The following is a 12,017-nucleotide window of genomic DNA, read 5'->3' on the forward strand; positions in this document are numbered from 1 at the left end:
GAACCAAGCAAAAAGTATATACAAACAAACCTATCATTATGGCTCTAATATTCATATATCACTAAGCTTCAGACTTACTTCTTTTAATTTCTCCATCTGCGCCTGAATTCTAATTTTTTCTTCACTAAGGTGCATATATTCTTGTTGTAAAGTGAAAAATCTAAATGAATCAAAGAGAAATGAATACTCAACATTATTATGATCATCAGCAGTATTTTCTCAACAGAATATAAGCATCTAAACTGCATTATCATTTACACACAACCTAAGAAATATGATTAGCGCAACAATGCAGGAAACAATGTTTTAAAAAAATTGTCTTGAACTAGGGGAACCAGTCTGACAAACTAGTACTGTAATAACTCAAAATTAATTAAATTGATGATCTGTTAAACTGATGGTTAACACATTATCTATTTTGCCAGAAGTTGTAGTCTCTTTATCTTTGCCATGAATATAACCACAAATATTACATAGCATAATGAACACAGAGTTGAACCTATATATTGCTGCTCCAACATGAGGATACATGGAATACATGAGGAAAATACTTTTTCTGAACAAGATTATTATTTATTATTGATTGGGAGTAAGGAAAATTCTCAAAACATATTTCTGTTTTAATTTCATCTTTGTTTGTATTTGTATCTTATCAAAGCCAATAAACATTAAATATCAAATCATAATATGTATCTCAGTTTAATAGAATAATATCATTCTTTTTACTAATCATAATGCTTTTACTGTGGTTCTCAAAGTGAGCATCATGACTCCTGGGACATCACAGCAAGCTACTAACATTAATGAGTGCCTATTCAGTGCTTCCAAGTGGTTCTTTTTTTTTACTATTGTGGGGAATCATATAAACAGTGTCATAGCAAGGGAGCCACAAGTGACAAAAGTTTGAGAACCACTGCTTTAACCTCTTCATGGCTACATTTAATTTTAATGTTATGCTTTTAGTTGACAAAATGTTGAATATACAAAACTTTTTATCAAATCAAACACTGAAAAAACAGTTATTTTTACTTAATAATAGAAATACTGAATTATAAACTGAATTTTATCAGTCACTTTCATGCCTCAAGAAAGTTATGATAGTCTTTAAAATTAATATGGAATTTCAATGCATCATAGTTGTTGCAAAGCAATAATCACTAATCATGAATTTTTCTCGCGATAGTTTCATAAATTTAAAAATGTATGACAATTTTAGCTTGTTTTTTGAAATACTCATGAAAATGATTGCTTATAGGAAGCAGAATTCATGATGATAAAAATTTTGCTGGATCATAAGATGTTTATTCTGAAATCAAAGCTATACAATAAATGTATGTCAATATTTATAAAATAACTGACTTATTAAATGAAACTTTTGAACCTAGCATGGTAGAATATGTCTTAAATTACCTATTGGCATATTGTTCAACTTCATGCTTGCTCTCACGTTCATGACGAGCCTGTAATATAAGAAAAATCAAGTCAGAACATCTTAACATGCTTATAGCTTTAACATCATTAACACAGAGTAGTCAATACAATTCATAAGAGCAAGCATTCAGTATCAGGTTAAATAAGAATGTCATAATTGAGCTACATCTGCTTATTACCCTCATGAGCACTAGTGAGTTATGCAATACATACAGCGTGGAGGGGGATCTGAGGTCCAGTTCCCCCTGAAATGGGAGAAAATGACTAGTATATATGGGAATAACATAATTAAGTCTATTATTCTATTACTGTGTCCAGTGTCATCTTAATGCATGGTGCCCACCCGGGAACGGTCCACGGGTCCTTCAAGAGAAGAAGGGCCTCAGGAAAATTAGACATAGTTGAATTTTTTGAGAATTTGCCAGGTACGGCCTCAGAAAAATCAACTTTGCCCAGGCGCCCATGATACTCTTAAGACGGCCCTGCCTTCCCAGCCTGAAAAAGATTTCTGGCTATGGCCATCTAAGCAGCATCGTGGTAAAAGTTTTAATAATGCAATAGATCAGATAAAAAGAATATCTTCCATTTTTTTTTCTTAACTAATCTTGATCTCTTCAAAAGGGAAAAACCATGTTCATATATTCACACTAAATCATCCCTCAAAAACCACAAACTCTGTTCAAATTTCAGCTATGAAAGTTCAAGTCTAGAAAAAAGTTATGATAACCAAAGTAATATTTATGAAACTGGTGAGTTTTAGTCATAGGCGGAGATAGACTCGGAAGTCTAGGGGGGCACGGTCATTATTGCTGGGGGGGGGGGCAAGATGATGTTGATTCATCTATACATATATGCATTAGAACTGTCGACTTCACCTTTGATGCTGGGGGGGGGGGGGGTAATGCCCCCCACGCCCCCCCCGTATCTCCGCCCATGGTTTTAGTCACTATTTTCTACTCCCACACACACAAGTTACTTACCTATTCAACTACAGTGGTATCTTGACTAACAAATAACTCAGCTTACAAATATTTTTCAAGGTCATTCATACTCAACTAATGAATACTGATGTGGATGATAAATGTTTGAATGTATGAGCTGACACAGGCTACTTAATTTTTCTTCAAGCAATTATACACATTTCAGCATTTAAACTTTTTCCAGGGGGGGGGGGGGGCAAAGCACATGTACTCAATGTATGCATATATATATATATATATATATTTGTATGTATATATATATATATATACCATTTTTAGTGTGTTTTCAATAGCCGGGGGGCCACTCCCCCTCCCTGCCCCCCTAAATTACGGGCCTGCATTTCAGGTGACTTTGATTGAAGGACTGGTAGATGAACTTTTCGTGCTGGCATGAAGGAAACATTGGAGGGGCTGAAAATTGCTGGTCGTCCTGTATATGCAGGACTCAAACACGTACGCAGGAGGATGAAGGTGCATTGTTTTTTCAGAAATTATCGGGGGGGGGGGCTCAAATGACCTCAGCCCCTATGTTTCGGTTTCCCCCCCCCCCTGGTATGAACCATACTCTAATTCAGCATTGTGCTCCATCCCTCCCACAAAATCGGTTCTTCGTTCACCCAGGGTCCCTACCAGAGGGGAGAGGCGGATATTAAATTATTCATATTAAATTTACTGATCAGGAGTGGAAAAATTTTTTCGAGATGGCCAGCATATGCTATATAACCTTAGCTGACACTGAATACGGCTGTTAGTTATCATCAGGGAAGGAGGGTGAAGTGTCACGGTATAGAATTAAGAAAACAATAGATGAACATCTGAACAGATACAGTCCATACATTATACACTATCGTAGCGTTCCGTAATCGGCCGAAGTCATTCACTTGTGGCCGAATTCCTTCCGACATCGTCCAATCGTAGCATGGCAGCGGACGGAGCAGTAATTATTTTTTCAGTCCGATATAACCTCAGATTGGTCTGTCATGCCGAAATAATAATTTTCATGTGAAAATCAACGGTATTTTTAAGAAAAAGGAATATAATGTTCTCTTTGGTCGACCCACCGAAAGACTCAGGCAATAGGAAGTTATAGAGTTAGGGTATGGACATAGAACAGGCTAGTTGCCGATTCTACAAGTCGACGCCATTATGGATTGGTTCAGAAACATGAAATTCGGGGTTTTTAATCAATCCGTAATGGCGCCGACTTGCAGAAACGGAAACCGGCATGCACTATGTTCCCTTAGGGTACGATTATAGTGCACGCGTTTCAAGAATCGGAAACACGCGTGCACTATAACCGTTATGCTAGCCCTCTAATTAAGCATGGTAATCGGTATTAGGTGGCAAGTAAACATCAATAAAGCTTTTCAAGTTAAGAAATAAATGATATGTCAAATGCAATAAACTGCAAAATGCAACAACTTGATATAAAATGTAGAAGGTAATCGCAGCTATAATGATAGATTATTGAAGAAAAATGTTTCTTCTTTTGGATGAATGCGTTACCCAATTATGTTAGGACGGGACTGCACTATAAGTTTGATAAAATATTTTTACAAAACTTGAAAAAAAAACAACCAATAACCCTATTGGTTACATTCGCGCGAATGTAACCGATACGTTTATTGGTTGCATTTTTCAAGTTTTATAAAAGAACTTTTCTAAAACTTTCACAGTGTAATGCTGGTCTTATTAATGCTAATGTACTATCGTAAATTAAACTTACCATAATCTCACGAAACTGTTTCTGTTCTTCTTTCAGCCTGTCATCTGATCTCAGTTCAAGCTCTTTTAGTTGCTCTTCTAAGCAGTGTATCCTGATATCGTTAAAAAAAATTCAAAAAACACTTAAAAAATCAAATTATTGTACATATACTCGTATCATTAAATCCATAAAACACTCTAACATGCCCACGGCCGCAACTGCGGTGAGGGACAGGCAGATCTGGTGCCCCAGGCGCTGAACCGGAGGGGGCACCGAATTCACCCTTCAACACTGCTCCTTCTACATTACAAGGAGCGCAAAAATTCATGCTTGCCCCGGCCGACAAAGTATTTTAGTGACGTCCCTGAACATGCTTGAACGCTTGCTTTGCATAAAATTGGTCGTTGTCGGACGTCGCCTCATACAAAATGCAACGACTTTATTCACGATGTATGCCGTGTAAGTTAGAGTTACTATTATATTACTTTTGCTGGGATACATAATAATTAAATGACTTTTCAATGAGGCATTCATTTTCACCTTGGCTTTTATATGCACACTAGGGCTAACTAGACCAGTACTACTTTCAAACCAATTTTGAAACTACAAAACTTCATAGAAAAGCGTGGTCGAAAGTATTACAACCAGTTACATCCAGGAGACAAAAAAATTAAGACCATACTTTTCTAAAAAAGAAAAAAAAAAAGTCTAATAACACCCCACTAGATATTAGAGAAAACCTTGAAATGACCCTTCCCATTTTTAAGTATAAAGATGGTTTCGCGGGATTCTCATAATCCGGAAGTGGAAAAAGGTGTTAGAGGGATTTTATCGTTATCTCTTTGTCAAATAACAATACAAAATAACAATATACAGATTTTTTTCCTTATCGCAAAACGTGGTGAATAAAGGAAAGATAGCACATACAATCATGATACAATTGACATTGGTCCAGTGAAAGAAAATCCCATTCAATAAAAATGTAGTAGCTAGTTCTGTGCTTTGGAGACCATACCTACAGAGGGACATAGACTTGGTTGAAGGGGTGCAGAGAAGAACTACGCGTGTCCTTGGCATACGGGGATTGAGTTATGAAGAGAGACTTCATTTTTTGAATATGTTTACATCGGAAGAACGCAGGTGTCGGGGAGATCGAAGTGTTCAAAATTTTCAACGGGATGGATAGGATGAACCACGAATTATTAATACGCCATCAATCGACTACTGCTGCTTTGACAAGGGGACACCAGTATCGATTGGTAAGGGACAGTTCTAGTTTGTGGTGTCACAGGGAATTATGCATGGGCATTGTATAAGATTTCATCATGTATATATTGTTTGTAATTGCATTTTTAATTGGGTTGCGGAATTTTAATATGACATCCATATTTGTTATGGGCATCTTTTTCTCAGCCACCTCGTTGGGCATTTTGCCTGTTGTGACCTTGTATTTGTTAGAGATGTTCGCTTATATCAGGTTATTTTCCAGAGAGGGTTATAACTGGAATATATTATTCTCTATATGATGACATTCTCGATGTCTAAATTTGCTCGAGATTTTTATTTTGCCCAACAAATTTTCATTAGTTTGACTAACAAAAAAATAAAAATACACAATTTCACTAAAGTTAATATCATTTCTCGGCATAAACACCACAGCGTGGAAAATGGGAACTAGACATTATCGCGAGATAAACATAAGAGCCGAAACTTTTCACGATAAAATTCGATTCTGGCGTAAAGACACGTGTAAAATCAATTTTTTTTCCAGAAACAAACAGTATAGTATTTATTAGAAAAAAATAACTGTGCTGAATAATATGTAATAACCGTATTTCTTGGAATAAGCTCTGCATGTGCGTATCCGCAGCAATATGAAAAAAAACCAGGGAAATATATCCGAGCTCTTGACGTAAGCTAGCGACGCATCGGCGTATCCACCGCAATTTCCAGGATAAAATTTGATTTCTCCATGTAATTAGTTTTCTTCTATTCTACAAAAATATTTGATATAAAATGCTTGCTAAATGCCCACAACCACAGGTAAATATTTGAAATTTGCTTTAGTAAGTTGATACTTCAATGTTTTACGTTAATATTCAGTCAATTTTTTTGGAGATAATGTTTTGTGAAACAAAAATCTCTCAACGTAGGCCCCGCGCCATTGTAATGCGCCAAGTCTCAAAGATTACGTTTCCAAAAATACGCCACATCAGCGTCAGCAGCGCAACTAGTAAATTTACATTTTGGAAAACGTAAGTGCCTCGGAGTTTACACCGAGAAATACGCCTTAAAAGCTGATGATACTATTAGAAACCTATATGATAGAAATATATATTGCATTTCCAACCCCCCCCCTCCCCCTGTTAGTTAAATTCAAAGCATCTCAACGGTGGTGCATCTATCACTAACTATTATACTTCTGCGCTGCAGCATGATGATAATTCAAGTTGAAGGGCTCATACGGAAATACATGAATGATATATATTGTGTTTGGCCACTCTGTAGACATTAGGGCTTTAGGTTTATATACAATGGGAAATATCAAGATATCATGGATTTTTTATGGTTCTGTTCTGAATAGAAGTCGGTCGGTATTCCGTTTCAATGTAAAGAAACAAAGTCTGAAAGAAAAGAATCCATTAGCCAGTGTTGATGGCCACAAGTCGCAACAACATCTATAAAGTAATGAGAAGTACGGTGAATGACTCCAAGTCATTTCGTTTTGGGTGGAGGGACCAAAAAAGTCACACGAATCGTGACTATTCAATCTAATCTAGTATCTACCAAAGAAATTTCGATTAGGAACACAGCCTTAAAAAAGCAATAACAGCCGAACCTGATGAGAAATTCAGTTCGTTTAATTTACACACAATACGAGTTCTTCAGAAAGATTTTTGACAAGTTACAGGGTCCTGAGAAATGAGATATTAGATCAAAGAAAAGATGGAACACTTTTTTTTTCTTTTTTTTTTTGGACCTAGAAGGGAAAAAAAGTCAATAACTTGTCAGATTCTTGTAATAACAGGATTTTCAAAAAGCAGAAGCGAAAATAGCTAGCATTTTTCGATACGAAGAGTAAAAAAAACACGAGGCTTTTTTATACTCGTATTCAAGCTATCGACATCTATTTGAAATACGCGCCGTTATGCGAAAAACAAAACTACTTAGTCATGGAGAATTGGTTTTCAGTTTTGGGGCGAGGAAGTCGTGTAGAAAATGAATTCAAAACTACTAAAAAATTCCGATCACATTTGGCAGAGTCTTGTTAGGAGAAAAACTCTCCATGGTAAGACAAAAATTTGTTCACGTATGAACGGGCACGCCATCAACTAGTCTTCCATTCATGTATAAATAAATAGCAATCGTAATTAGAATGTCATATCAATGTAAATATCAGCGAAATTTATCGAAAGATCGTGATTTATATCTCACGAATCAAATCAATTATCATCAGTTTATTTGGCTTTATTGAGCTTTCCTAATTTTTTTTTACGGTTGCTGGCATGTAATAAATTTTGTTCTGTAATTAAAGTTCGGCTGTAATGATAACAGTGTAACAGTCAAAAACCAGAACTTATTAATAGCTCTACGCGTCTTCTTGGTTACATTTAGTTAAAGTAAGAAAAACCAGCCACTTTTTTTATATACGTAGCTTTAAGATTTAATTTTTTCCCCAGACGTTACTGGCAGGACCGGCTCAGGCATTCGGCGATCCACTGAGGAAACAACTTCGCGGACTTCTACAATATTTTTGTGTGCTCAAATTAATAAGGTATAAATGGATTGACAAAACTTATAATAAGATTCGTTAATTACGAAATTGATAAGTTTAAACTAGAGCTTCGTTAAGAAGTGAGATAAAATACGTAATGGATTCATTTTGATAATATAATTAATCTGGCCTGAATATTTTGTGGCTCGGTGAGGCAGTCTGACTCTGAACTCAATGCATGCGCACCAAGTGAAAATTTTGTATTTTTAAAATTTTTCTGATTCCTTATCTTCTTCCGCGAGCAAACTTATCCAATTATGATTTTGATTGAAAAAATGATGAGATTTTTTTCAAATGAACACAGAAATCAGGCAATATACAAATTCTATGAAAATTCAAGAAACTATGGTAGATAGGTACAACATAACTTAAATTTACTACAATACTGAAATTGCTGATCCTCTCTGTCGATAATTAGAGTTCTAAACTTTCAGTAAAATCTTAAAATTGATATAAAAAAATTAAGTAATCATCTAATAACAGGTTTTGCAAACCGCACGCAATTATTGCGTTTACTTTCGTATTATTGGAAAATTATCACAAATGCTACAATGGGCTTTCCATTTTTTAGAATCTACTCTTGTCACTCGATGCGATATCAGAACCATTTTATAACCACCGGAAAAGAATTATACAAAAAAGTGCGATGTAATTTTAAACCCCCCCCCCCTTCTTTAAGATCAGAAAATATAGCAGTTTCGATTTCTACAGCGCGATATGCATACTCATGAAATTCAATTCATTTAAATTACTAAAAATCCAGAAGTCACTTATTAACAGTGATATTGAAGTATAACTTTCAGTGGATTACCGATAAAAAAATCTGGTTTAATCAAACTTAAAATTAATATAACCAATCAAAATACACTGATATAAATGTTAAAATAATTGTTTCAGTACATGCAATATTTCGAATACGTAATAAAACATACCATCGCACCGTTCCGTCGTATGTTTCAAACCTCATCTTGAGACATGATCAGAAACGCAACAACATTCAACATCGATATTTATTTCTGCGCATGTCGGTGGAAAAGAAACTTGGTCGCCGTAAAAGAAAAATAAATAAATAAAAATGTATGAAGTCCAGTCAGAATCTAACTAATAACAGCCCCCGGAGGGAACAGGGCAAGCGTTTTTACGACTACCTGATGGCCCCCGTCAACAATAACATCAACAGGCAAGTCGCCGTAAAATCCCATGGGAAAAAACGACTTTCCTATGTCGAACACTCGGCATATAGTAAACACGAAACTCACGTTGTCGAAAACGCCCAAACCAGACCATTTTCAGCGCACGGTGAAAAAAAAAACAGAAACCACCAAGAGAAGTTTCTTGGCGAATCGGCGCTAAAAAAGAACGCCGATTCACGTTTTCATCACACTTGGCGAGATTCTCATTTTTTAGCACAAATTATTTTTTTCATGACAATTAGCATATATCTAAGAGAAAAATTGTCTTTTACATCCGGGACGTCGTAACGGAAACCGACACACAAAAGCACGTGGGATTGATCCGATAATGACTCATACGTACGAACGTACTAAGCGAATTTTATATTACCGGAAATGATACGAGAAACACAACACCGACCACGATTGCAGCATTTTCTGTAAAAAATTACTGTTTTTTTTTTGTTTTTTTTTAAATACTACCCATAATCCATAGAGAATTACGAAACGAAAAATTATTCATTCGGAATGGATCGAATTCAACAAGTGAAAGTAAATGCGAGATACAATCAATCTCGGTTAAAACATCTCTGCATGCCCCCCCCCCCGCCCGACTTTTCACGGGCCCTTCCATAGTAAATTAATAGCCTGATAAAACAAAAAAAATGACGTTAAAATTGTCCCGGGCTCCACAGCTGAAGCCCTGTAAGCCCCACCCTTGTAGGGGGTGATGCATCTCTGTAATAACGTCCATCCTAAGCGTATTTACAGGGTAGGGAGGGCAAATTTGAGGAATGTGTGGTAAAGAAAATTAGACTAGAATTGGAGAAAAGCGGCAAAATTTGTATAGCCCAATCGCGGTAGAACCATAAACCCGTTTCTGCCTAGAGCAGTGTTTCTCAACCGCCGGGCCCTGATATCATTCATACCGGGCCGCGAGTGATTAGCCGTTTCATTTTCCCTCAATCATTTTCCTTTGATCGTTTGTTTGACCGGACCTTCGACTCACAAAAATGAATGAAACCGGGCCGTGGGCTTGGAAAGGTTGAGAATCACTGGCTAGAAGGAAGAGACTGAGAGAGAGCGCGTCACAGTAAGTGATTGACCAAACGAGTGAGATAGTGTTTTCCACCATGTGAGGAACCAAAACAGTGTGCAACCAATACAGTGACGAAGAGAGCGACAGTGACAGGAGAGTGTACAAGCATAGGAGTGACCATGAGTAATTCAAAGACAGAGGCGTATTTAAAGGGGCGGAAGCAAATCTGGCAATAGCCCAGGGCGACAAAGTTGAGGAGTGAGTGGTCAATAAAAATCAGACTATAATGGGAGAAGGGGGGACAAAACCGTAAATCTGCCTCGTACGTCAATAATTGGTGATTCTGGCCGATTTTTATTGAGTAACGTTATAACGTTGTATATAACGTTAATTAACGTTGCTTATAACGATGCTTGGTGATGCAAAAAAGATTTATTGCATGTTTGGCATCCCCGATTTGCTTATTGACATGACCCTTACAGGGGACATCCCCGTATTTTTCTATAATTTTATCCTTTCCGACTTTTTTCTTGTAGAAATATATATCCCGTTCTTTTCTGTTTTTTTTCCAGCAAAACTTAGTTTAACCTTCTATGGTTCACCCTCACAAAAACATTAAAATTTGTTTTTTAGAAAATACTGGTGTGAACGTGAGCTGTTAGCATATTTTTGATTAAAACAATACATCACCACATTAATTGAACCAATAAGAATGGATTTTTTAATTAGCTAAAATGGTTAATTGCGGTAAAATACATCTTGCATTGATTTTAATGTTATTTATAAGCAGATTAAAAATCTCGCTCAGCAAAGTTGAATAGTTTAAACTTGAACTTTATTTTCAATCCCCTAATTTTGAGCAATTTTATAAATCTCTGAACACGTATAATTTCAACAGCTTAAAAAAAAATGACACTAACAAGTAATCCAATCTTTCTAGATGCAAAAAGTATTGTATTTGTATAGCCGTATTTTTTTTTATTGAAATGACACTTAAAGATGCATTTCCTAAAATACCAAAAAAAAAAATATATGGAGAAAAGAAATTGGTCTATTTATAAGCCATAACTGGGAATTTCGTTGACAATTGGTAACATTTTTTTGGGCGGGAATTGATGGCCCGTGCTTATTATCCCAATTTTCCGCATTTTTCTCAATAAAATATGGTCACCGTGATTGTTGTGAAAATTGATTTTTCATATTTAAACGGTTCTTGAAAATGTCAACTTAGGCTATGACAACACCTCGGTTATAACGACAAAATTTCACGGAATCTTCGAGTTTTCGTTATCTTTTTCAGACCCGAGCATTCATTTTTTTGGAATTTTCTAAATGCTCTTTTGCATTTTTGATACTTAAAAAATGCATTAAAAACAGAAATGTCAGCAAATCTTTATTTTGTCAAATTTTCAACTTTTTTATTATTTTCGTGAAGAAATAATTACCTTCGTTCAAACTTTTTCAGCTAAGATGATGCAGGGTATATTCATCTTCACGTGCAATTTCTTAAAGAATTTATTGCTAAACTTTATGTAATAAATCCACTTTTCCTCTGGAGGCACTTTCTCCTGGAAGCTATCTTAAAAAAAACCCTGAAAGTTCAACTTTAAGTACTGCCCTATAACGAGAGCCCTAAAGTTCATATCACCATATTTCTAACTCAAAACTTATGAAATTCTTTAAGCCCGGGGTAAACTCCCTGAAGTCAAAAGAAAATATTCTACAACGAGGAAAAAGCAACCCACATATTTGTGGCACCAGGGTCTGAAAGGGTATAACTGAATTTGACTGTATACAAGTGAAAAAAATGGGTTTTTTTGGAAGAAAACAGCACTCTAACTCTCATTTCTTGACCCGAATCTTATACGTTGAATAACATACACAGAATTTTCCAGATAGTTTTGTTTGAAGATCT

At 35.8% G+C, this 12,017-nt stretch overlaps 1 protein-coding gene across 3 annotated transcripts in view; it reads right to left on the reverse strand.

The window, feature by feature from the left end:
* LOC149065602 (rab11 family-interacting protein 4A-like) overlaps window positions 1-12,017 on the reverse strand; it is a 96,180-nt gene that overhangs the window by 14,376 nt on the left and 69,787 nt on the right. For all 3 annotated transcript variants that reach the window (XM_089253461.1, XM_089253462.1, XM_089253464.1), the window contains 3 exons: window positions 4,138-4,228; window positions 1,411-1,460; window positions 79-160 (listed from right to left, as the gene is read on the reverse strand). In XM_089253461.1, the coding sequence (XP_089109587.1) occupies window positions 79-160; window positions 1,411-1,460; window positions 4,138-4,228 (223 nt within the window). The remainder of the gene's footprint in view (window positions 1-78; window positions 161-1,410; window positions 1,461-4,137; window positions 4,229-12,017) is intronic.

The sequence above is a fragment of the Pholcus phalangioides genome, unplaced genomic scaffold (genome assembly GCF_987345545.1).
Source record: "Pholcus phalangioides strain wild (caught in Gottingen) unplaced genomic scaffold, Ppha-v1.0 ptg000039l_1, whole genome shotgun sequence".
Taxonomy (NCBI): domain Eukaryota; kingdom Metazoa; phylum Arthropoda; class Arachnida; order Araneae; family Pholcidae; genus Pholcus; species Pholcus phalangioides.